The 27,854-nt window shown below is 34.3% G+C and overlaps 2 protein-coding genes across 2 annotated transcripts; one reads left to right on the top strand and one right to left on the bottom strand.

Moving 5' to 3' along the window:
- Positions 1-13,819: 13,819 nt before the first annotated feature.
- Positions 13,820-15,851, top strand: LOC108340447 (beta-1,6-galactosyltransferase GALT29A). Its single transcript, XM_017577842.2, has one exon. The coding sequence runs from the start codon at positions 14,365-14,367 to the stop codon at positions 15,649-15,651; it is 1,287 nt and encodes a 428-aa protein (XP_017433331.1). The 5' UTR covers positions 13,820-14,364; the 3' UTR covers positions 15,652-15,851.
- Positions 15,852-16,604: 753 nt separating this feature from the next.
- On the bottom strand, positions 16,605-21,167 carry LOC108340446 (protein ADP-ribosyltransferase PARP3). The gene is made up of 18 exons (XM_017577841.2): positions 21,004-21,167; positions 20,589-20,878; positions 20,303-20,498; positions 20,072-20,185; positions 19,937-19,994; positions 19,789-19,858; positions 19,349-19,523; positions 19,111-19,244; positions 18,785-19,022; positions 18,576-18,703; positions 18,426-18,502; positions 18,187-18,347; positions 17,901-18,110; positions 17,719-17,821; positions 17,533-17,615; positions 17,309-17,452; positions 17,019-17,201; positions 16,605-16,924 (listed from the first exon to the last, which is right to left on the bottom strand). Exons 1-18 carry the CDS (start codon positions 21,007-21,009, stop codon positions 16,856-16,858), a joined length of 2,439 nt encoding a protein of 812 aa, XP_017433330.2. The 5' UTR covers positions 21,010-21,167; the 3' UTR covers positions 16,605-16,855.
- Between the last annotated feature and the right edge of the window lie 6,687 nt (positions 21,168-27,854).

The raw sequence follows: 27,854 nt of genomic DNA, 5'->3' as shown, positions 1-27,854 counted from the left end.
TTGTAAATAATCCCTAGATTTCTGTTGAGAACGGTACTTAGTCTTTCTTATTTCCCATGCAATTTTTATAATCATTTATAATTAATAATGTATTTCAAAATTTAAATATTTTTCATTTTTAATAAAAACTACCTGTATGAACATTTATTTATAGGATTCTCCTTTTTGTATTTATATTTATTTTTTAATTTTACTCTTTAAATATTATTTTAAAATTAAAATAATTATTTTATCAAATTTATTTTTTAAGTAACTATTTTTTTTTAAAATTAATTATTCTTTTTATTTGACCTTTTCCAAAACTTAACTATTTTTAATTATAAACCTACATATAAAATAAATAAAAATTATTTATATTTAATTTTATTATAATAATAATTTTATTATCTTTTATTATATAAGAAAAAGGATGAATACACACTTAACGTATGTGTTTTCAGTGGTAATAAATAGTTCAATTTGTGTTAAGATTATTCTAAATAATAAATCTTTTAAACATTCAACATAAACAAATGTATTTATACGGAAGAGACGATTTTATATTAATTTATATGTTAAATCAAACACGAAAATTCCTAATATTGAATATTAGACAAAATGTTTTAAAATATTATTTATCAAGAAATGAATAAGATGAGGAAGAACTGATACACTTGCAGTATCAACCAATTGATGAGTGAAGCAAGAAAGTCATACCTGAAGAGTGAGCTCCTGTAAACCAACCCTAGCGCAGAGAAACCGGAGGATGGAGGCAAACTGAGATGCGCATAATGAAGTATAAGGCACAGAGAAAAGTAGTTGCAAGTTCGAGAGAAGAATTCAGAATGCAATATATTATTGAAAGTATGATGATGTGTTACAGTCACTACAAGTAAGTAAAATAAAAGCGAAAAAGTAAGATGGGTTGGGCCGCAAGCCTGAAGGGCCAACTATTAACATTATCATCCCCCTCAAGCTGGGAGTAGATGTTTGTCATTCCCAGTTTGGAATGAAGATACTTAAAAACTACAGGGGCAAGAGATTTAGTGAAGAGGTCAACAGCTTGTTCAATGGTAGAAATTAGGAGCAGCTTTAGGAGGCCAGTGTTGAGCTTGTCCTGAACAATATGACAGTCGATTTCAATATGTTTGGTGTGTTCGTGGAAGACTTGATTAGAAGCAATTTGGATGGCAGAGCGATTGTCACAGTAGACTATGGCAGGTTGAGTGGTGATAATACGAAGGTTATGAAGAACGTAGGTCAACCATTGTAGTTCACAGGTGACAGCAGCTAGAGCCCGATATTCAGCTTCGAAAGAGCTTCTGGAAACAGTTTGCTGCTTTTTAGATTTCCAAGAAATGATAGAGTTGCCGTAATAAATGGAGTAACCAGTGATAGATGTTCTAGATTCGGGACAGATGGCCTAGTCAGAATCACTATATGCTTTGAGCTGATTGGTGTTATTGCTTTGGAGGAGGATGCCATTGTCGGGACTTCCCTTGAGGTATTGAAAATGCAGTGAGCAGCTTGTTGATGTAAGGTGGTAGGAGAAGAAACAAATTGGCTGAGATTATTGATAGAGAAAGTGATATCGGGTCTGGTATTGGTAATGTAGATGAAGCGGCCAATGAGTCTTCTGTAGGATGAGGCATCTTCATCATTGAGGAGGTCGCCTTGACTAGTAAGACGTTAAGAGTGAGCCATAGGGGTCGGCATAGGGGCGCAATGGAGCATTCCAGCTTCAGTAAGTAGGTCGAGGGATACTTGCGTTGACAGAGGTGGATTCCAGAACTATTTCTAGCAACTTCCAACCCGAGAAAGTAGGTGAGGTCACCCAAGTTTTTGATGTGAAAAAGGCTATCAAGAGAAGTAGTGATTTGTTGTATCAAAGTGGCGTTGTTGCCCGCAAGAACAATGTCATCAACGTAGATCAAAATGGCAGTGGTGTAGCAAGTATCATGTTTCAAGAAAAGGGAATGATCAACATTAGATCTAGTGTAATTGTTAGATAAAAGAAAAGTGGAAAGTTTATCATACCATTGTCGTCCAGATTGTTTGAGCCCATATAAAGATCGTTGAAGTTTACACACTTGATTGGGGTTGTGATGGTTGAGGCCAGGAGGAATTTCCATATAAACTTCTTCATGTAGGTCACCATGAAGAAAAGCATTGTTGACAACAATGGCGAGAAGAATACGTAGAGTAGTTAATTTAGCAACAGGGGCAAAGGTCTCGAGGTAGTCTAATCCTTCAAGTTGGGTGTATCCCTTAGCAACAAGGCGGGCTTTAAAACGATCAATGGATCCATTAGACTTGTGTTTGACTTTGTATATCCAACGACATCCTATAGCAGTTTTGCCAGGAGGAAGGTTAGTGATGGTCCAGGTGTTGTTGTTGGTTAAGGCGTTGAGTTCGTCTTGCATAGCTTGAGTCCACTGAGGTATTTTAGATGCTTCCTTGTAGGTGCGAGGTTCAGTGGTAGATGAAATAGAGAGGATGGTGTGCCTGAAATAAGAGGATAACCTGTCATAAGAGAGAAAATTAATAATAAATATCTAGTAATGTGATTAGTGTGAAAATCTGAAAGATAAGTAGGAGGACGTTTGGTCCTAGTAGATCGCCTAACAATGTCAACATGCTCATCTATATTGGATACATCATCAGTGTATATGTATGTGTTAGCTAGGGGAGTATCAGAAGCATTGGTAATGTCTGTGGTGTCATTGGTACTGGTGACAATATCACTAGCAACATTAGTATCAGTAGCAGCAGGCATATAAACATTAGTACTAGGAAAATCAATATCATCATAGTTATGACTGTAATTATGAGGAATAGGCAAAGAAAGAGAGTTAGAACCAGAATTGTTGATAGAAGTATAAGGAAAACAATTTTCATGAAACAATACATTGCGAGACATGTCAATCTTATGGTTTTGTAAGTTAAGGAACCGATAACCTTTGGTGCGTTGTTGGAAGCCAAGGAAAATGCCAAGATTAGCCCTTGCATCAAGTTTCTTCCTGTGAGCAGTCAAAGTGCTAATATAACATAAACAACCAAAAACACGCAAAGCAGAAATATCATACAGATTCCCAAATAATTTTTCATGTGGAGTAGCATCATTAAGTAAGGGGTATGCATGCAATTGATCAATAAAGTAGCATGTTCAGCATCAAAACACCAAAAAGTAGTGGGCAAATTAGCTTGAAACAAGAGAGAGTGAGTGACATTTAACAAATGTTGGTGTTTGCGTTCAACTATGCCATTTTGTTGAGGGGTTTCATTACAAGTTGTTTGATGGTTGATACCTTTAATGGAGAAAAGATTATGCATAGCAAACTCAATACCATTGTCGGTACGTATGGTTTTGATAGTAGTAGAAAACTGGTTTTCTATGTTTGTGATAAAATCAGTGATAGTTTTTCTAACAATAGATTTGTCAGTCATAGGTATTAACCAGGTGTAACGAGAAAAGTCATCAACAATAGTTAGAAGATATATGAAACCACGCATAGAAAGAATGTTGCAGGGACCCCATATATCAATGTGAAGAAGATAAAAAAGTTTCAAAGTTTTAGAAGTACTATCAGAGAAAGGTAACTTTCTTTGTTTAGCACGGTGGCAAGTATCACATATGTATGTAGAATTATGAACAATGAAAGGGTATTTAAGTTTCAAAGAATTCAATCTAATGTCAGAGGGATGTCCTAATCTAAGATGCCATAGGCTAGTTTTATTTACAACATTGTTCGCAAACTGAACAACAAAAGTAAGCATGTTGAAGGAAGAGTCTAAAATGTACAAGCCACCAATGAGTTTAGCTATAAAAATCTTCTTTCTGGTTTGAATATCCTGTATAGTACAACCATGAGAGGAAAAGGTTAATTCATAGTTATTAAAAGAAATCAACTGAGATAAAGAAATAAAATTAAAAGAAAATTGTGGAACATAAAGGACGTTCAGAAGGTGAATATTATTTTTAAAGATAACAGTTCCAGAATACTCAGAACGAACGATATCACCATTAGGTAAAGCAATAGGAATATGTTTGATTCTTTTATATGAAGAAAAATTTCGTAGAGAAATACTTATATGGTCTGTTGCTCCAAAATCAAGGATCCAATTATGTTTATTATGTTTGGAAGTAGAAGTAGGACTGATATTACCTAGAAAAGGTTGGTTGGTTGAAGCAGAGCCAATGTGATGAATTTGAGCAGAAGTAGAGGCACCATTTAAATTGTGGTTTTTGAAGAGCTCTGTCAGAACTTGAAATTGTTGAGATGTGAGGCGTATGTCATCAGCACTGCCAGGATTATTATCTTTGACAGTTGCATTGTCTTCTTGAGCAGACGTATGATGAATCTGGGCATGCTTGTTATAGAGCTTATGTCTAGGAGGATAGCCGTGCTTCTTATAGCAAACCTCAACAATATGACCGCTTTTGTTGCAATGAGTGCAATGCTTTCTGCCAGTCGGTGTGCTTTTGAATCCTTTGTCTTGGTTAGGAAACCCGTTCTTGCAGTAGCAGACAACTTCATTGTGCCCATGCTTTCCACAATAATTACAGACGATGGAAGAGGTGGAAGCGGTGGCAGTACCAGTGTCCTGAGTCTTGACTACAACAATCAGATTTCCACTGGACAGTTGTCGTTCTTGTTGTGCCACCAAAGAAAAAACCCTAGTGATGTCCGAAATAGGATCTAAGAGAAGCACGTGTGAGGTGACATTAGCGAATTGATCATTCAGTCCCCGTAAAAATTGCATGACTTGGTCTTCTTGCTTCCTTTGTTTCACAACAATTAGGACTTGACAGTCGCATTAGGGTTTACAAGTGCAAAGGGGCTCAGGACGGAAATTTTTGATCTCATCCCAAAGAATGCAAAGTTTAGTGAAGTACTCAGAAACGGTAAGGTCACCTTGATGAAGGCCCGCAATGTCAAGTTGAAGGTTGAAAATCCGAGAGAGACTTCCTTGAGAAAATCTATTCTTTAGGTCGTTCCAGATCCCCGCGGCTTTACTCATCCAAATGATGCTTTGTCTGATGGAGATGAAAACCTAGTGGACGATCCAAGAGACGACCATATTATTTTCGCGATTCCAAGCGGCATACTCTGGCTTGTCTTTGTCCGGTGGACGAATATTACCAAGAACGAACTCGATCTTGTTCTTGGCGCTAAGAGCAGTTAACATAGAGCGACTCCAAGAATGGTAATTCGTATCATCAAGAACCGATGAAACAAGAGCCGTCGTTGGGTTCTCGCCGGGATGGAGATACAGGTAATTGTGGACGAAGCTGTCTTCTGCCATGACTGAAGCGAGAAAAAGAAAGAAGGAAAAAGGTACAAGAAAGGGAGAAGAGGAAGCAGAGTAACGCAACAGAGCTCTTCAAAAGAATAGCTATGATACCATATCAAGATTATAGACGAAATGTACAAGATGAGGAAGAACTGATACACTTGCAGTACCAACCAATTGATGAGTGAAGCAAGAAAGCCATACCTGAAGAGTGAGCTCCTGCAAACCAACCCTAGCGTAGAGAAACCAGAGGATGGAGGCAAACTGAGATGTGCACAGTAAAGTAGAAGGCAGAGAGAAAAGTAATTGCAAGTTCGAGAGAAGAATCCAGAATGCAAGATATTATTGAAAGTATGATGATGTGTTACAGTCAGTACAAATAAGTAAAATAAAAGGAAAAAAGTAAGATGGGCTGGACCGCAAGTCTGAAAGCCCAATTACTAACATTATCATTATTTATTACAAGTCGTAGAGATAATAGTTGAATGTGAATATAATGGTGTTTTTTTACATCAATTGGTATAATTGTGTTATTTTAAAATAAATGTACAATAATTTTGAAGATATTAAATTTGTAAAAATATATTAAAATTAAAACTAATTATTTTTATTTATACAATAATTATTTATATGTTTATATATATGTGTGTGAAAAAAAGTTTGAGTAGTCTCAGTCGTGACAAAGTGTCAGTTATTAGTCTCAATCGTGACAAAGTGCCCTTTTGAAGTTTGGCAGTTCAGAATTTTTACTTAATTAAACAATACTTTCGGTGCAGTTTGAGTTTGATAGTATTATCTCAAGAACTTTATGTTAGAATATTGAGATCATTTGTCATAATGAAAAAAAAAAGCTTTAAAAATGAATCATCAATTTCTTTAAATTTGATTCACAATTTATTTTAATACGCTCATTGAAAAAAAATAATTTAAATACATTTTACTGTTTTAGTTCTCTTAAATATAAAACTTCCTTTAATACGCTCACAACACAATTTTTTCCTTTAATAAACATAAAACTTCCTCTTTTTTATTATAACATTTATGTTTAGAAACATGGTTGGAGAAAATGTCTACACTTAGTTAGTTTGACTTTTATTTATATTTATAAAGAATAATATAAGTAAATTAATATTTTATTTTTGAATTTTATTTATTAAAAATAATATAAGTGAATTAATTTTTTATCTTTATATATTTATTTTAAAACAATTCATAATAAGTATAGTGTATCTATATTTTATGAAATGTAATTTTTTTTAATAAAATTTATATAATGACAAGTAATTAATGAATTTTAAGATGATATTATAATTAAGATGTAAAAGTTTCTACATGTGAGACCTTGGAAAATTAACCGTAAGCAATCTGTCTAATCCAATTAAATGCACTGCTGAGTCACCTGGTTGCTCTCATAAATGCACTACGCCACACGCTCAGTAACATTAAAAACGCACTCACACACTCTGACGCACGTCTGCCAAGTGTCAATTTGGAACCTTCTGAATCAGTAGTGGAAAACAGGTGTCTGTATGAGAGTGCACGTCCGTTTGACATTGGGAAGAAAACTAATTTTTTCTGAAAACACTTCTTCCCACTCTCTGCATGCACCTTCTTCCTCACAAATCTCTGACCTTCCTTCTTCTCCACCTTCTCTCTAGAAAACCCTATCTTCTCTCTACTGTAACTCACCACTCCTTCCTCCGTTCAACTTTCAGAAACCGTAGGAGCGTTCTCTAAGCCGTGAGCTTCAAGTTGAACCCAACAGTTTTAGAAGCTAAAGCTGGTAAGTTTTCCCTTAGTTGTTCGTTCTTAGGTTTTCCTGAAAAACTAAGTTTTGGTTGCATGCAAGTGTGTAGTCTAAGTATATCGACTCTCTTGTGGTTAGATTTGATTGGAAGAGTAAGCGATCGTTACGGGTAGAAAACGATAGTTGGACGAGTCTCAATTCTTACGTATAGAACGTTTCAGTCAACAATCCGAGTAAGGGAAGCTTATTTGATTTAATTAATACTGTATGTTGTATGAATTCTGATCTTGACTGAATGTATGAGATAAATGCTGATTGATTATGTATGAACGATCGCTGTGATAATGAATGATTTTGATATGCGATGGTTGATATGTAAGAATGAATAATGTGAAATCATGTAAAGTCTGTAAATTGATATTGGGATAAAATTATAAAGTATGAGATGAAATGTTGAAATTTGAGTTTTGAAATAGATGAAAATCTGCAATAGGACATTCTTACTATGAAAATGTACGCTCGTCATCGAACGGTCCTCTACCGTTCGGTTTCCTAGTTAATAGTTTAAAAATGGAATTCTTCCACTTGGGAAGGATTCTGATCGAGAACGAGCGTCCTCCTGTGAGGTACTAGGTTGAACGTTTGGTTCAGTCTAGTGGAATCTATATATCTGAACTAAAGCCATAATACATTTAAAACCCTTATACCTTAAAAACTAGTAATGCTCGGTCTTATACCTAGCGTTCGAAATAAGAAACGCTCGGTCTTATACTTAGCTTTCGAAATAGGTAGCGCTCGGTCTTACACCTAGCGTTCGTCTTAAGTTGTGTTCGGTCTTATACTGAACGCTCGTCATTTCATTTGATTACCAAACGTGTGTAAATAGTGTTCGTCCAAATATTTTAGTAAACGGGTATTATCGCGTTCGGTCATTGACTGACAGTCGATCTCTTTAAATGAATCCTTTCTTCTCTTCATTTTAGTCAATTACTCATCTTTTGTACCTTTATCCAATTGGATTCGGCATAGAGGTTTCGTACTTAACTTATTCTGAATATTGATTTTATCGTTCTAAGAGTCAGTTCATCTAACTGATTCGAGTAGCAATGATGTTCGTCAAATAATCATGGGTCGTCTTATTCTGAGTGACAATGAGTTTTTCTAAGTCGCGCCTTTAACGTTCGTCCTCGTCCTTCAGAGGGCTGAACGTCCGTTATTTTAGGTATTGTAAACTAAAGTTGAAAATGAGAACGAAGTACTAGATTCTAAAGGATGAACATGATATGGAATTGTTATATTATTATGGATTTTGGACGAGCGTTCCAAGGAGGAACGACTCATATGTATTGAATATTGGATTTGGTAAAGTATGACTGTGGCTATGCTAATGCTGGCTGTCCATCCTGATGTTCCGTGAGTACTCATCCTCACGTAGAGGGGGTAGGTCATGTGTGGGAACGACAGGAGGTCCTTAGTCCATAAGTTAACATGGGCGACGTAAGAACGGACTAACCTCGAGTGGCAGCTGTTGAGTGTATCCCAATTACTACATCACTCGGGTGCAAGGACGCCTGTAGCTACACAGATTCATACAGTCCGGACGGTCGGTCTAGTATATATATATATATATATTTCGTATGAGGTTATATGTTGAACTATGTGCTTGTGTGGATTGAAATGTTTATTTTATATATTGATGTATAAATTAAATTACATAAGCTTACCCTTCGTTTTCCTTGTGTTGTCTGTTGTCTTTGTACGTTCGTCTTGTCTTTGCAATGATCATCCGTGTGGATGTGAGCAGATGGAGGTGCGTCACTTGAAGAAATGCTGGAAGAAGAAAATTTGGAAAACGCTAATCTGGTTGAAGTAGAAGTTAAAGCCGAGCCTTAGAGCGCTCGTTAAGTTTTTAGTTATTAGTCTTTCAGTTTAGATAATTGAACGTTCGGTTAATGTTTTGTAAAACCGTTCGTTCTGAATTTGCAGTGTATCTGTGTTTTGTATTTGTAGTTCTGTACTTTAAGCCGTTCGGCTTTTGATCTTGGAATCTTAGGATAAAGACGGTATGGTTTTACTATTAAATGTAATTAATTCTAATTTATGGTTATTACTGTATTTTGGAATGTTACACTACACATATTTACTATAAACTTATTTAGAGAATAAAACTGAAATAAAATATATATATATATATATATATATATATTAAATCAAATATATACCTATATATTAAAAAAATGTAATTATAACTTTCAATATAAAATATAACATTTTTCCTAAGTTTGTGCATGATGTTATCTGAGATATACACTACCATTTCCTTACATGGGACACAATTCTCACAACTATTAAACAAAAACACATATGAATTATAAAAAAACTGTCATTTAATATTATCAAGTTAAATAAAAATCAATAATTTAGATTTGACAACTTCTCTGCAAAACCAACAGTTAAACTTGTATGTAAACATCAAAACCACATATTTCATTCGAATTCATAACACACATCAAGATGAAAATAATTTCATATATGTTTATTCCATAAAATACCCTTACTTCATATATAATGTCATATAGAAACTTCTATCAAATATATAATTAGCCTCATTTTATCTTAACGTACATCATTTAGAACATTATTTATAAAATCTAAATATTATATCTCCTAATGATTTTGTGACTCGATACTCATCTTATACATATAGATAAAGACATTATCATTCATACAACAACCATTTAATAACCACTCATGTGATCCATTAAAGTTATAATTAGATTTCATTGATTAAAAAAATCTTTTAATTAAAAAAAAAAGACGAATAGTGAGAGGTAGAAACCACTCTTATGATATTGAATATTAACTATATATGATTGATATATTATTTTATATTATATATTTTTATTTTCATTTTTATATTAAATGTGAAATGATACATGACGTATACAAATTTTTTATATTAATTTAATACTATTTTTTTTTTACTTTCTTCCTTTTTAAAAAAAAGTACACAAAAAATACTATTTTATCCTTCTTTAAAAAATTGTAAATGTGTATAATTTTACTAATATTAAATTATTTTAATTATCTTAATATTTTATCTATATTATATACTTGTTTTCTTTTTGAATAATCTCGTACTTAAAAGAATGAAGATTTGGAAAAATAAATTAAATTTTAAATGTAACATCGCATTCACATAATATATATTATGGAGTAAGTATCACATATTTAATAAGATAAAATAGTTAACAACAAGAGATATAAAAAGTTGTTTTATAGATATACAAAACATAACTACAAATTTAATTTTATACATACAATCTAACAAGACAAAAACTACATACATCCCAGCTAGTCTAAAAGAAACTAAAAATTTGTTGCTCATCCATCCATAACTTGCTTTACATAAATCTCATAATCCTTTGCTTACACCCACCAAATGATCATCGTCATGAAAAACAATGCATAAGAACACTCAAACCAAGAACAAAACACACAGGGTAAGCTAGTGATACAAACCTAATCATAGCATATCAAGATTTCATACATATATTATGTTTCACACAAAATAATTCAAATATCCTAATCATGCCTTTGACCTAGACTTGAACTTATTTAGATTTAGTATGAATATCAAGCTATGGGGGTCATGCATTTGGGGTGAACTTTACTGCTCTGTAGAACTATTGCTAATGAGTTTCATCTTACCACACTCACAAGGTTAGTCTATACCGCGTCTAAGGCAATACTAGAAGCACCTAGAATAAAATTTTTTACTACTCTCACCACATGTATCACTCTTCTCTAATCGAGAATGAATTATCATTAGAGTGTCACGATAACTTCGAAGACTGAGCTCTCTGCATTCATACCAACAAATACTAACATTAAGAATTCTCCTTAGAACTCTTATAACCTCAATTCCATCCAAACATATGTTCCAAACCACACCACAAATCATAACATAAACAATTATAACATTTAAAACCATGCATTATAGAGAAAGGAAACCAAACACCAAATAAGACTCAGAATCACTCGCCCAGCACCAGAAACTGGTTGCCTAACGAGCATAGACTCGCCTAGCGAGCAAACTCTGCTTGCCCAACGAAAGGAAAACAACAAGTCTCACAAGCCCAACGAGTTGGCTTGCCTAGTCAATGGAACTCACTGCCAAAGCTCTCATATACTCGCCTAATGAGCTCTCCTTGCTCACCTAGCCTTGCTGCATAATTATGCAGCATCAAAACTGTAGAATTAGCATCCTGAAACCTCTCCATGACCTATCCTATGAAATTTTACCAACTTTTAACACTCTTAGATGGAATTTTAAGCTACAATAAACCTAACCAAAAGTGTATAAACCAAAATAAACTAGTTTTAAACTCATTATACAACGATATTCTAACTCAACTTAACCAAAACCTCACTTTATAGACCATAATTGAATTTCACTAGTTCTAGTTCATATTTGAGAAACTTAGGGGTCTGGACAAGTCACAATTGACTCAAAGGCAAACCCCAACCACACCTAAATGCCACATAACATCTCAAACAAAATCTCACTACTCAAAACCCCGACTAGCACTTGAAATCATCTGATAATACCCCAATGTACTACTACCTATTCCTAGATCAGATTTTAACTAGTTCATCACCCTAACAAGTCTCAAATTACCTCACAATAGATTCTAGAATTCAGTTTTCTCCTTTTAACCCTTAACTTAAACTTCATATACCAAAACCTCCTTTTCATAACCAAAAATGACTAACAGTACAACCTTGCTCATCTCTCTTCAACATTTAACCAAATTTAACACCACCAAACATCTCAACCACAACATTCATCATACAATTTTTTAGTTTAGCACAGAAACATTCAAGGACAACCATCATCATATGATCAAACACTTGTACAATACTTACACAACAACAATTCACCTTAACTAGCATTTTAAGCATAATCATTTAACATCTACTAATTTTACACTCTAACACTATCAAAGACTAATTTTACACAACAAAGACTAGCTTCCCTTACCTAAGGAGAACTACCAAGCTCTAAGAACACACAATAGTTGCTTCAGGTACAAGGAACTCTAGGAACACCTATAAATCACCGAATTTTGATTGGAGTGAGTCCTTAGAACCTCAAATTAACAAAGAGCCATGAAAGGAACGAAATCGACACATGCGAAGGGGTTTCCTAAGCATGATCTTAGACAAAGAATTAAAGGAAAAAGAGTATAAACTTACTTACTCTAAACCATAAATTGATCGATAGATAATGGAGATTACACTAGGGTGATCTCCTAACCACCTCTTGATAGTCAAAGAATAATCGAGGAGTTAAAACTTTAGAAAAAAGAAACAAAGAACTCAGAGAAAAAGTTTTAGAGATGATGAATATTTAGATAATAAAACGAGTTTAAGAAATTTTATTTATATTATTGAATTATTTTAAAATTAAAATATTCGGTTTTATTATTTTAAAACACTTATCAATTTTAATACTTTCTAGGATCATCACATTTAATTAATAAATTAAAACATTTTATTACTATTTTATTTGAAATAGTTATTACTCATTAATTCTATCGAGTTTCTCAAATACGATATTTGAGATTTAGAGTTTAATAAATATTTTTATTATATAAAAATTTAGAAATAGTTTCAAGTACTAGCACAACATAAAACGATATAAAATTAGTTTTCTAACACTTTTATGACATATTGAATTCTGTCTAACTGTAGTTAGTTTTAAACTTCATTAATTTATATTTTATATCGTTTCCTGATTTTTTAATATTTTTATTTCTTGTGAATAATATTTTCATTAGTACAAGAAATGATTGACAAATACATGATAAATATTAATATAAGAAACATGTTTTCTTAAAAATAATTTTTTGAGAAATTGAATTCCAATGAGCAAAACCTACTAAAAAAAATTTCTCTTAAGTTATTGTTATTCCAAACAAATTCAGTTTGTCAAGAGAATTGCTATTTTGTCAGGATAAATTGAATACACCTTTTCTAGTCAATCTGTCAGTTCAATTACGCAAATACGAATAAATTGCTATTTTTTTAGATAAATCCAATTAGTTAAGAGAAATAAGAATAAAAGAAGTAAATTTATTCCATTTATAAAAAAAAATACATTAAATCAAATTAAAATATATTTTAAGTGAACAATATTAAAAGGACTATAAAAGCCTGTGCATAAAAGTAAAACTTATTTGAAAACTAAAGCTAAATATTTTTACAATTTAAAATTAAAACGAAAGAAAAATTAGAACAACTTGATGCATGCATTGAGAACTTAAAATTAGTACTTTTTGAAACCTGTTTAAACAATAATCTAAAGGACCCCAATAAATTATTGCATAAAATAAATTATAGTAAGTTAAAAGAAAAGTAATTTTATTCCTTATATTCTTTACCTAAAAGTGGGTTGAAACATTAAATTAAGTAAAGAATTCTGATATAAAAGAGAAAATAGAAAGTAGATATTGGTTTGTCACCTTAGATCTAACCTTCATATTCACTTCGCTTTCATCTCCAACCGTTGCACACGTTAACCTTTCTCTTTCTTCATCACTCATTTTTGTGGTGCCAAAATTGTTAACCCAATTGGAAATTATCACTTTTGGCAACATATGAACAATTGCAAATGACATAGGTTTTCATAAATGATGCAATTATATAATAAAACATTTACATTGATAAGGAGATCTATGGCTAAATTCTACATTAACCAAATTCAAAATCCAATCATATGAACATTTTCTTGGTGATTTACCTAAGTATCTACTATGTTCAATCCATGCATAGCTAGAATGGTAGATCTATGAGGCTATAATCAATGAATGCAACACATGGACCCACCAATCCTCATCTCTTTTTCTCCATTATCACTCACTTGCAAAGCACACTATCATTCTCTTTAGTGGCCACTAGACTTCACCCAGAAACATGTCTTTTTAATGTCCCATTTCCTTCTCTCACACCACACACACATTTTAATAATCTTGATTCTTACTAGGGTTTTGTTTTTGTTTTGGGTTGGTTTGGTTCTTCATCCTTCACTCTCTTAATTACATGAATCACACTCACACAATGTTCTTCTCTCCCATTTCACTGCTTGAAAATGCCTTCAATTTCAGAACTCTATTCTCACTTTCTATTCCAATGTTCAACACTGCAATGATGAATGAAATCGCTTCTTGACCCTACAACAGTTTCGACTTCTACATTACATTCTCCATTTTTTATCATCAACTCTAACAAAACCCAAAAGATCTTCTACTTTATTTCATTCTTCTTCTTTTTGTTCATCCATGCATAATGACACAGAAGAAAAAGATGGATCTGAAACCGAAACCATCAAACAAATCATCGATCCGTTTTCTTCTTTTCCACATATAGCAACTGTGAAACCTAATTTCTACACTCTTCCGATGAAACGCACGGTTCGGCCTCTCTTCGCGCTCCTCCTCCTCCTAGTCTTCGCCGCCACGCTCACTTCACGCGTGGTCCTCCGCCGCGGCATCCTCTCCATCGAGCTCGAGTACCGCGTCCGGATCCGCAACCCTCCGCCGCCGCAGCTCAACGACACGCTCCTCCACCACGCCGCGGTGGAGATCGGCGAAGAGAAGTTCAAGCAGGAGATCCAGAACCTCCTCGACGGAAACTTCGGCAGCCATGCGCGCCACCGTACATTCGTCTCCTGGCGTAGATTTATTCACCACGACCGCAGCGGAACCGCCGCCAACATCCCGGCGACGCTCCGGTCGCCCCTTTTTTACCGGTACTGGCTTGACTTCCGGAAGGTTCTTCATGATTGGTTCAGGAAGCGACGATTCCAACCCGGTATCATGTCCGAGTTGACTCGGTCAGTCAAGCTTCCAATTGATTCACACAACAAAGTAGTAACCAAGGGCAAAAATAGATATTCTTCTTGTGCTGTTGTTGGGAACAGTGGGATTTTGCTGAATAGGGATTATGGAAGTGAAATTGATGCACACGAGGTTGTGATAAGGTTGAACAATGCTAGGGTTGATCACTTTGAGACCAAGGTTGGGAAGAAAACTAGCATTTCATTTATGAATAGTAACATTCTACATTTGTGTGCTAGAAGGGCAGGGTGTTTTTGTCACCCCTATGGTGACCACGTTCCGATTGTTATGTATATTTGCCAGGCCGTGCATTTCTTGGATTACACTGCGTGCAATGCTTCTCACAAGGCTCCTTTATTGGTCACTGATCCTAGGTTTGATGTGTTGTGTGCAAGGATTGTGAAGTATTATTCCTTGAAGAGGTTCGTGGAAGAGAGTGGGAAGGGCTTGGAGAAGTGGGGTGGGGATCACGATGGGGCTCTTTTTCATTACTCTTCTGGGATGCAAGCTGTGATGCTGGCTTTGGGTATTTGTGATAGGGTTAGCATTTTTGGGTTTGGGAAATCGGCTTCTGCCAAGCATCATTACCACACTAACCAGAAGGCTGAGCTTCATTTGCATGATTATGAGGCTGAGTATGCGTTTTATAGGGACCTTGTTGATGGACACAGGCCAATTCCCTTCCTTGAGGACAGGTTTAAGGTTCCTCCTGTTGTCATGTATCATTGATGGATGTTGAACTGCTCCTGCAAGTGGTAGAGGGCATCTATTAGTTGCTGTTCTGTTATTGTAATATTGTGAGATGCACATATAGTGGAAAGCAAAATACTGATTCAAGATTTGTTTTTGCGTTGTACTGTCCCAAATGAAGCCTCAAGGCAACACCAAGTGTAAATTTTGGTTAGATCAATACAGCTTTGACCCGTAAATGATGATTAAGCATGTCCATATATAACTTGTGTTTGTTCAGGACTCTTTTCTTGGACTCTCTTTAATTGGGTAACGTTGTTTCTCCGGTTGTGATCACTAGCTTACTAACTGGAGTGCATGCCTTCGAATTGGACCAAAATGATTTTCTAGCATCTATGTAAAACATCATGGCCTTTAAACAAGTGATTTGGTAAAAGATGCGGGCTATATCAAGGAATAGGCGTATTCGCTAACAGGGATCATCTGCCTGTTTTATCCTTAACTTGATAATTTTCCCGTCCTTTGCGCAGAAAAGGTCACAAGCACTTTATTGGATGCTGAAATGGTATTTTAAAAACTTCGCAAAATACTGGCTTATGAAGCTAAATTATCATTGATCGGCATGCCTCTTATAAGGTTTAGTGTGCAGCCTTGTTAATTTGGTTATAGATTGCTGTTATTTTGCATTTTTAACTCTTAAAATTTTAAATATGCAGAGCGTCTGGTCACTTGGGTGCATTTCGCTTGGTATGTTTCATACAAGCTTTCTGTGTGGCCAAATGCTATTTGGAGGTACAAACTTTCAAGAATATCCATGTTGGTTTTGTGACTATAATGCTCTAGGTTAGATCCATTTTTTAATCATAATTGTCATTGATCATTGATCATGACAGTCAAGTTATACAAAGGACATAATTATACCATTTAATATACTCATGATCTCATTCAAACCGACTGAAGAGTAGTCGACTAAGACTTAACGACATGCTGTATGATGTAAATAGTAATTCCACTCTATTGCCGTCATGAGTAGAGCAAAGTATTTACTTACCATAAGTTACTGGTCATTGACTTACATCAAAATGTGACACAACATACAGCCGATTTTGTCACATGTAAATATACATCAAAATGACATAGATAAGATCTTTCCCTGACTAGATAAACCACTGGTACACCTTTCAGGCAAGATGGTAGCATTCAACTTGCGCATTGCAAAAAAGCTTTCCTTTCAAGCTCTCTGTTACTCGGCCGTGTCAATCTCCACCCCCTTCTCTTCATATTTCACTCCCACCAAGTAGCTTATGCGTGCCTGGTAAGCAAAAAGTTCACAGATGTAAGAATAATAAAAAATGTTTTAGGATTGTTAATCTGGTCTACTCTTTTGAAGAAAACGGGTAATCTACCTGCTTAGGATCGTAGACAGCATATTCGTTATATTCCAGGGGGCTATCTTGATGATCTGAGGCGACTAGTTTACCGCAAGGAACTTTTATATCATCTTTCCAAACAAAGTGTTCTGATTCATCTGTTTTCTTCTTCCCCAGTCCCTTCACTCCAAGCTTCTTTTCCTCCAAAGACGAAGTATCCTGTGTCAATGATGTTGAAAACAAAAAAATTGTTCCGAGTTGGTGATGTCGAAAACAAATTAATAAATGCTCTTAGTGAATGAAGATAAGAAGTCCATTTTGGATACCTCGGGTGGGCTTTTAAACTCGGTAACCTCTTTCCCTAGGGAAGCAATGGCCAAAACCAAGAACCCTTCTGGCCTGTCAACAGCAGTAAAACCATACCGTGCAGCCTCTGCTGCAGCATCGGAACAGACTATAGCTTTGCCAAACTGTTGCCAAAAGTACGTAACAAGGGATGAGTGAATGCTTCCAAACATTAAATGTGAATAACGATTTTCATTTCTAATACCATATAACCCGGAACCGGCAGTGAGCATATTGCTTCCAAGAATCCTTTGTGCAAGTGCCTCAAAAGGTTTGAGCTTCGTGTTCCTTGCATAATAGAATTTGTACAGTCATTAAGAAGAACCAACCTAATAAAGTAAGACTTAGTTTTCCCCACTTTCAATTTTAAGGAAATGCTTGAGTATCTTACCACACCATAAAAGAACTTTATTTGGCAGTTTAACTATGTCTTCATAGGACGGGCAGCCACCTGTTTGCACCGAAAAAATGTTTTCCACTGACACCCCGTACTCCTGAAGTTCATTGGAAGTGAACACAAGAAGATATGCGAATGATTTCGTTAAACACACAATGCAAAAGTTGGAATCTTACAATGTCACCAACTTTAACTGGCTCATAAGTATTTTCAAGATATTTCACAATCATCTGATAATCATTTGAACTTTTGTCCAGGGGAGTAATTGAGCAACCCAATTTCTTGTATGTCTCCGATAATGGGTCATCGATGGTTGAGCCAGTCATGTCTCCTATGAGGTGAGAAGCGAGGGTTATGTCTCTTGCCCCCTCCAAGGCAGCTGCAGCCTAGGAAAATAAGAGATTACCCGTTGTAGTTAGTGGTCCAATTGAACCAATTCAGGTAGTGACCAACTGTGCTTACATGGTCTGCAATCTCTTGATAATCTCTAAAATTGAAAGGCCTTGTGGAATGCATAAGCGTGAACCATCTTTGGCTAAAATCAGTCCAAACAGCCTCAGCCTTGGGCCCAGTTTCTTTCAATGATTTCACCTTTCCTATGAATTCTAAGAGAACGTCCTCACCTGATAAGGTTCAATTGTCAGTAACGTTTCTTGAGTGACATTACAGAAGTAGGAAAAAACAGTTGCACATGTACATACATCTTTTCAGATGAAGATTTGTTACCATTCCTATTGGAAGGTCCGGAGAGTCGTAACCCATCTCCATCAATGCATACCTGAAAACAGTGTAGGTTATTTTTAAACTTCGTAATAATCCCATGCATTATAATGATCAGATACTGTGGTTACTTGTATATCTCCTTGCTGCACAAAACTTTCATAAAATTTGCAACCAAAGGCTCAAGTTTACAGTGTGTTACTGCTATCCCCAGCTGCCGAAGACCTAGGGCTCCGTGTCTAACTTCAACTCCATCATCCTATTCAATTTCATAGTCCTGTGTTAGCCAAAAGAGGAGGCATGGGCAAATAATTTGGTAGAGAATAAATATGTATTGTACCATATCAATGGGATAGAACTTCAATGGCTTCTTCTGGAACTTTTTCTCTCTTTCCCAAGGTTCAAACTCATTTCCTGTTATTTCCTCGAAGAGTCTCGCAAACTCTTTCAGACAACTGCCTTCGTTGTCCCACTCTTCCAATCGCTCCTCTGCATTTGGATCATCGCCAACTCTCCCTTTCTTAAAGTACATATGCAAACGATTTTCTGGAACAACGATCAGTTGCATGATACAGTAGCTGCCACAAATTAACACCAACAACTTAGGTCAGTTATCCTATATATGTCAATATGGACTAGAAGTGATTTTAGTGTTCATAATGGTACTCGTTCAGTCCGCGTCCTTGGTCGCAAAGGGAAAAGGCACAGTTGTATAATATCCCATCTTTTTCAAATATCTTTCCCCCTTGTTCCTGCAACTTGGTATCTTTGTAGACCCCTCTCTTCCCATAAAGTTTGAGCTGTTTGGGACAAATTTAATCAAACACAAATAAAAGGGTGCTCGATGTGTTATTCATGAATTCAATTTAATAAAAAAATAGGTATGCAAGAAGAAATTAATTACTTCTGCTGAGAGTGATTCAATAGCCTCCTCCCCAGGATCCTGTTTGTCCCAGGGAATTCCCTTGCCATCCACAGAAAGATCAGAGACAAGATCGTAAGCTTCCAAAGGCTGTGGTTCTTGCTTTTCAATGCTGTCAACCAGCCAAGCCTCCCTAACCACTGGTATACTTCTCTCCCTACAATAAAATACCTTCAGAATCAACTAGGAGTGCTCTATAGTATTATTACCAATGTGGCACATTAGCCACTCTATAACTCTGGGTTTTATGAACACTTATTTATGGGATCATTTTTCTAATGGCAATCCAATGGTGTTCATGGACAGACTACTGCTCATAATGTTCATAAAATTTAACCAAACAAAACCAAGATATTATCACACTCATAAATAAGGATTACGACAAAGGAAAAACGTTGCCTATAAACTTAAACTACGCTCACATGGCTTCTGCAAGTTTGGATGTCCCACCACGTTCTCGCTCAGCGGGTGAAGCTACCAAACAGGTAGCCCCTGCAAAATTTAACAAGCCAGGTTATGGTTATTCCTGGCAACAAAAGGATGACAAAATCAATTCTTATATTATATTACCAAGTATAGAGTTTGCCACTTTCCCTCCTTGCTTTTCAATAACTGTTTTCCAATAATGCTTGGTAGCCAAAAACAGAATGTCAAAATCCAATCGGTAGAGGGTATTAATGCAACAACAGTGAGAGTGATACATACATGTGTCCTAGTAAGACGACCCATCAGAGATATCATCATCCCGGTAAAGGGTTTTTCAGCTAGGCCTAGATCCCTGTGAGGCCTGTGACTTGGGTCCTGATACTTCTTTAGCAACTATGGCAAAGACATAGGAAAACAAGCCAACATAAAGGACAAAATCTTAGGTTACAAGCAACAAAAATGAAATACAAAACGAAGGAAAAACAAAATGAAAAGTAAGGAGAATGTCACATCTGAAGGCACAGAGTTCTGAAGAGAATCAGGTAGCTTGATGGGTTCCTGTTTCCTTGGAGGGTTTCTGGTGCTGAAAATGCAACTAGCCCACTCACTGTAGAATCCTCTGCAAACATAACGTCTGCCATCAAACTCCAAACTCCCATTGCAAACAGAGCACTTGTCCAATGGACCATAAAACAGCAAGTCTTGGCTGTTAAGAAATGCGGCGATTGTAACGAGTCATTACATTAAAGATGAAAATCCACTTTGAAGAAATAGTCTAATATAAACCAGAACCAACCATCTTCGTGTAATTTCAAGATCAGTGCCAGAAGAATCAAGGCCATTGGCCTCCAGAATCTCTTTCATTTGCTCCAAAGGAAGGTGCTCACTTGTGGCTTTGCAAAACTCATCATATTCTTCTGCAACATCAGCTACAGTTTTTCCGTTGACGTGGCCATCTTCATTTTCCACCTTGGCCTTCTTAGGAGAATGCTCCACTTCATGTGCCTTGGACTCAGCTTTCTGCTTCCTTGTCATAACCTTCTCTTCTTCCCCAGGTGCATGGACATGGGGCCTCGTTTCCTGAACCTTCAAAATTTCCAAAAGCACCTTAACTACTTAGACCAAAAAAGGAACTACACTAACAACACATCAAATTTACAAAACAAAACCACTCGATCTTATTCATGGAAAAGAAAGAACTCAGAGCAAACCTTCATCTTGGTGCTTAATCGACTCTAGTTTTTTCACGATGAACGAAAGACAAGAACGTAGTTTAGAATCTCAAAACTCGCATGTGGTCTGCTCTAAATAAGCTTTGATTTCTATTAACCTGAACATGAGGATAGGTTGGAGCTGAGACAACATCAGCCCTGAACTGCCACGTACATTGAGTTCGCGGTTCTCACAACAAAATCAAATCTCTTGTCGTCACCACGACATGCCACGTTTGCTAGTTATTTACACGTAGCCAACTGTTTACATTCTAGGCCATATAACGGTGACATGTGGTAAAACCATGCTACTATATTTCTTGTTCTATTCCTTATCAGTTATTCTTTCTTCCCATCCTTTATTTGACTCTGGTCACCACGCACCATTCGGTTGGATTGGCGTCAGAAAACGGTGCAGTATATTCGAGGAAGAAGATAAACATCTCTTCTTTTTTATTTTTCCTCATTCCCCAAAAGATAAAGCAGTTGATATTTGCTTCATGTCTCATGGATAGGAAAAGTTAACATGCAGACAAATTAAGATAACCACATAGCTGAACTTCACTTTTGAACGAGTATCTTTTTCTAACAAATATAAACTTGTAATGTTTTTCACCACTAAGAAATATCTCTATTAAAGGCTAAATATTATATATGTTGGTGTTAGTCATGGGAAATTAATTCGAGTTTCTTTATTAATTACTTTATTGAACTCAATTCTTAGCTCAATAAATTGAACAAGTTAAAAACTATTCAAATGTGTTTCTTCCCGTATCTCTAGATCTGTACATTTAAAAATTATTATATGATTATTGTATTCACTCAAATGAACAGCACAAATTTATAACCATTGGACCGAGCCAACATCTATATATAAACTAAAGTACATCATCCATCTTCTTCTAACTTCCCATATCAACAGCCTTCCCATGACCAAATCTCAGACTCTTTCTGATTTTATCTAAGCAGAAATATCTATTGAGTAATGATGTAGTTGAATGAGGCACAAGATGTGCTCAATCTCAGACTCATGCTGAAGAAAAACTGAAAACATAGAGAGCAAGAATAAACCTGAAAATCTAAATATAAGAGAATAACAATTTTTTTCTTAAGAAAAAACAAAAATCTCGAGAGTATGTGTAACATAACTAATTATATTGTTTTTTTAATGAAATAAAATGGTGTAAGACAGTGCCATTGACTATGCCATTTTATTTTCAAATAAAGAAGATTGAAATTCTTGTATGGACATATAAGTTATTTAATTGATTAAAGATATATTTACCGATTTATTATTCAGTTAATGATATTTTCTCTCTTGCGGTTTGTTTCCTTCTAGGAAAGGAAGATAGAGAAGAGAATTGTGATCCCTTTCGATTGGAGATGACGATGACCATGCACTGCACTGCACACCCCACATACACACTGTCAACATTAATTGAATTGACTTTAGTGCAATAATCATCACCACCGCTTCAGCAATTTATCTAACCTACACCACTTCCAATATTGTGCAGCAATCATACCTCTCCATTGTTGTAATCTCTCTACATCTTCCAACAACAAAAAAACCTATCTTCTTCTTCCCTTCGGGTCAACCATTTATTCAGATGCATCATAAAATTGAAAAATATATTTATTTCACTATGAAATTTTCCATGACTAACTATGTCAGAACGCTTCAAAATCTCAAGTTAGTGGAGGACAAGTGTCAATTGAGAGGGTTTAAAATATTAGAAAGTGAAAGTGGTTGTAAGAGAGTAAATCGATCGATTTTAGCATGAGGTATATAAATTAAAATTTTAAAATTCGGTCCCACTTTTTGTACGTACTCTTCTTCTCCAAACTGTTGAACCTCATTTTTCTCTTCCTTCTCTCATTCTCTCTAAAAATTCTCATCTTTTTCTTCTTCCGATCACCAATCAGGCAACATTTGAACTCTCCCGGCGTCAAGGGCTTTCATTTAAACCGATCAAGTTGTGGTTTTAAGTCGGTGAGTTACTTCTCTTCTTAGAACGTTCGTTTTCTAACACATGCAAGCCAAGTTTTGGTTACATGAGTTTATCATCTCATTCTAAACACATTTCTGGTCTTTTGTTTGGTTTAGTTTCACAAATAGTGACCGTAGGATTCTAAGATTTCTGTTGGTGAGTTATTCTATTCAAACTGTGAGCTTTCGGCTAAGTTTAAGAGGTAAGGGAAGCTTGTAATTTAATTATGATTCTTGTTTTATGATTGTTTATTGGCTGGAATGATGTATTTTTGATGATTTGGTTGCTGTAGAAATAATGCATGTTTGTTGGATGTATTGATGATTGATGAAAAGGTGTAAATCGCATAGGAATATAGTTGATCGTGATTCTGCAGTAATCTACAGAATTTTGTAAATTGTAACCGAGAGTCATTCGTGACCGTTCGGTTTTCCTTTGGTGTGTTTGATCTTAACTGAATTCTCCTTCTGAAGCGAATTTCAGTAAATGACCGTTCGGTCTTCTGTAGGTTGGTTTCCACACTAAATACTTAATTCGAGTTTAGTTTTCTATTTTAGTCATCAACATAGTCAGGGTATTCAAATAAACTAAGTAATCAATATTATAGTTGTTGTCAGTATGTGAATAGATGATAGGTTGTTTTCGTGGTCAGTTATATATATATATATATATATATATATATATATATATATATATTTATTTATTTATTTAACTAGAGTGTTCGGTCTTTATAGTATTAGGTCTGAGACTAGTACTCGGTTTTTTCAGTGTTCGATCTTTAGACTAAAATCTAAGTATTATTAGTTTTCGGTTCCAGTAATGCTCGGTCTTGAACCAAGCACTCGGTCCCAGTAGTGGTTGGTCTTTAACCAAGCGCTCGATATTTATATTACAATGTGTAGTATATTTGAACTAAGAGTGTCCAGTCCAAGTCAAACAATATTTGGTCTCAATATATGGTGTTCGACCTAGAGTTTTAGTATTCGGCCTAGGCTTAGTTGTGTTCGGTTTAAACTCTTAGGAATCGGGTCAATGAAGTGGTTAATCTGGTAAATAGCGTTCGGTCATGTTAGTTACTAAGGAGTGTTATTTCATTCGGTCTCGTTCATAAACATGATAATACCTCTTTTAGTCTTGTTCATGATTAGTATTTTATTTTGTCATTCTGTTTGATGGAATTGATAGTTAAGTATAATGATGTTGAAGAGTGATATGAATTGAGTAATTTGGAGGTGAAAGAGAATTCCAAGGAGGAATATCTCATGAATGATATTGGAATGGTAAAGTATGAATGTGGACAAAGCTTAGTTGGCGTGTATCCTGATATTTCGTGATTGCTCATTCTCACGTAGAGAAGAGTAACTCATGTGAGAGAATGGCAGGAGGTCCTAGACCATAAGGTGAACTTGAGCATAACGGACTAACCTTGGGTGGCAGCTGTTGAGAGTATCTCAACTATTACATCACCCGGGTGCAAAAACGTCGTAGCTACACAGAATTCATACAGTCCAGACAGTCAGAGTCAAGTGATCGGTCACTGCATGCTTTGATGTATAATTTTGGTTGGAAATGTATGATTGGATGATTTCATGATTAACTTATTGATGTATATCAAATTTATGTGAAATATATGTTTTACTGAATTAATTAAATTGCATAAGCTAACCCTATTTCCTGTCTTGTCTATATTGTCCGTTCGGTCATCTTTTCCTGTTGCAATGATCATCCGATGGATGTGAGCAGAAGGAGAAGAGTTGCTAGAAGAAGCTCTGGATGAAGTGGAAGTGAAAGCCGAACCATAGGACCGTTCGGTCGTTAGATTTGGTTCTATTTTTGTAGAACCGTTCAGTATAAACATAGTTTTTGGAAACCGTTCGGTCTAAACTGTAGATTTTGTAAAGTTTAAATTCTGAAGTATTGTTGTAAGGTCATTCGGCCATAAACGTACTTACTCTCTTTCAGAACTGAACTATAATATTGTTAACTGTGAATATTCTATGGTATGGTTTTATACTGTATTTTTGGGATATTATACACTACATAACCAAATACCACAATAATGATAAAGAGGGATTTCCCCCTCATATTAGTGTAGTTTAAACAACAGACTTTGAAAATTTAAGTATGGAAAATTGTATTAACTTTAACACGATTTTAGATTTTTAAAATGAATTTGTGCATGTAAATATTCAATTAGTAAAGAAAACATCATACATTTAATATAAATAACAAATAATGCAAATAAATATATAAAATATTATTATAATTATTCTGAATATAATTATAATACTATATATATAAATAATATAAATAAATAAAGGTTTATATAACTAAAGTAATATTATACCGAGTCAAAAATATAATATGGTTTTTCAAACTAAAATCCTTATAATATGATTTTATGCTTTTCTCACATTAAAATCTCATATATCAATACATATATTATTAAAACTATTAAATAATTTTTTTCTTTTCATTCCTTTCTCACATTTAAATCAATGAAACATCACAATCCCTATTAAAAATACATACGGTGAAACCACTTCAAACAAATACTGAAGCTTAATGTAAAAGTTTTCGCAAAAGGTTACATTCAATAATAGTTTTAACACTCAACGTCATTTTTCTTGCAAAATGTCTTTCTTAGCAACACCATTTTAATATTTAGTGACCTGGAACGAAATTGTTTCATATCTATAGTGAAAAGTGGCGTTTAATAATGGTCTCACCGATCAATGCTAGACCATTCGCAAAAGTGGTCACTCAACAATAAAAAGAAGTGCTCAACTGAGAAAAAATGTTTCCAGACTTGTGCAATCAAACTTGTACTCAGCACCACATCTGTGATTTAGGAAAATAGGAACCTATTCAGATTATCAAATTGGTATTCAAGTCTCAGTACTTTGTTCAAAAAATAGTTTTCAACGTAAAAGTGCATACCAATTTGCTCAAATAGTTAGACTCTAAGTTCCTCAACTCAGCTCCAATCCAACCAATTACAAACAACACATAACAGGTAATACACACAAATTTTCAACATGCTCAAACACAAATATGAACAATTCAACCAATATCACACAACTTAAACATGCAACTCAAATTCTCAAAGCATAAAAAACTTTAATCAGAGTGATTAGTAATTAGCTTCCCTTATCTAGAGGATAACCAAACAACTTCTAGAAATCCTAAAACAGCTCTAACGCACAGGAAACCCTTAATGCTCTTATGAACATCATAAACACGACCAAAGCACATCAATAGGACTACTGATCAACAAAGAGCCTTATAGAAGATTCAAACATCACATGCAACCCCAAATAGTTTACATGCAAATGAAGACAAAACAAATCAAACACATGAAAGATTACTTTAACGGTTTTCAATTTTTAAACAGATGATTAGACTGTGAGAAAACTTAAAAAAAAAGAAAACTCTAAAAAAATAAGTTTTTAAAAAATGATATAATTTATGATAATGAGATAATTCTATTTATATTTTAAACTTATATTATTAAAATAATCAAGTCTCATCATTCTAAACAAATTATCACTTCTAAAACATAATTTTCTAAAACCAACGTCACTTTTTTATTCTGCAAATTTTTTTAATTTGAATGAAGTGAGAAGTAAAATATTTGAATGAACTCATAAGTAAAAGAATGATTTTAGTGTATTTGTATAAAGGTAAACTAAAGTCGTATAAGATATTTAATTTAAAGTTACGCAGAAATATTATAATTTGTTACTTTTATATTACACTAAAATCGTATTATTTCAATTCAAATTAAATCAAAATAGTAAAACAGAAATATTTTTGCATGATCAATACAGTCTTACTTTAAGAAGTCTGAAATTTTGTTCTGCAAGCATGATTTTTTATTATAAAATCATGTCTTACAACCACAATTAAGCATAAAATTTTAAAAATTTGTTCACGTCCATAATGTTTATTAAAATTACACTAATTTGATGAAAAAGGTTAAAAAATAAAAGTCTCATCTTTATTAGTTAATACTAAAATTATAATGCACAATATGATACAAAAATATTTGTATGGATATTTAGAGGTTCGGATCAATAAATTAGTGTGAAAATACAAAGAAGAATAATGATACTCTTCCATTATTTATTTTCTATGATGAAGGGATAAAATTTATAGAGAAAACTACATGAACAAGAAATAACAACCTATTTACTTTTAACAAAGTATGAGATTTAATAATATTTTATTTTAAAAAAAGTACTAAATTAATATATTTTAGTTTATGACACAACTATTTCTTTTTAGTTTTTACTATTTTTCATTAATTTAAATGATTATTCTTTATCTTGTTTTCTCATTCTTGCTATCTAGTCCAATAAAAAGTCTAATCAAGTAAGGACAGATGAATGCCTAGTCCACCGAAAGTATAATTAAGGATACATGGTGTTTGTTAGTTTTGTAATAATTTAAAAAAATATATGTATACATACATAATAATATACTTGAAAGAGTATAAATAGTAAATTGTGTCACTTGTCAAATTACAACAATTAAAAGAAATAAATAAATAAAATTAAAAAATATATTTGTCAAGTAAAGAAAAAATAAATGATATACATGACCAATATATAGTCAATTTCTTTTCTCTCTCACTCTGCTAAATTCTACTTCATTTTTTTCACATACCCTCTGCGAATTTCTATGCCACACTATCTTGTGTTTCAAAGTTTGTCAAAATCATTCTACAATATACTATAAAGTGTTTTCCTCTCAAATCCTACATTACTTTCCACTCTCTCAAACACTAATTATTTTTCAACCTTCCAAATCCTAATAATAATTTTCTCTATATGACCTTTTAGAATAAGTTTTTTGGTC

This window comes from Vigna angularis, chromosome 5 (assembly GCF_016808095.1).
Source record: "Vigna angularis cultivar LongXiaoDou No.4 chromosome 5, ASM1680809v1, whole genome shotgun sequence".
NCBI classification, from domain to species: domain Eukaryota; kingdom Viridiplantae; phylum Streptophyta; class Magnoliopsida; order Fabales; family Fabaceae; genus Vigna; species Vigna angularis.
Note: the sequence above shows the minus strand (reverse complement) of the source record. Positions and strands in the feature narration are given on the sequence as shown.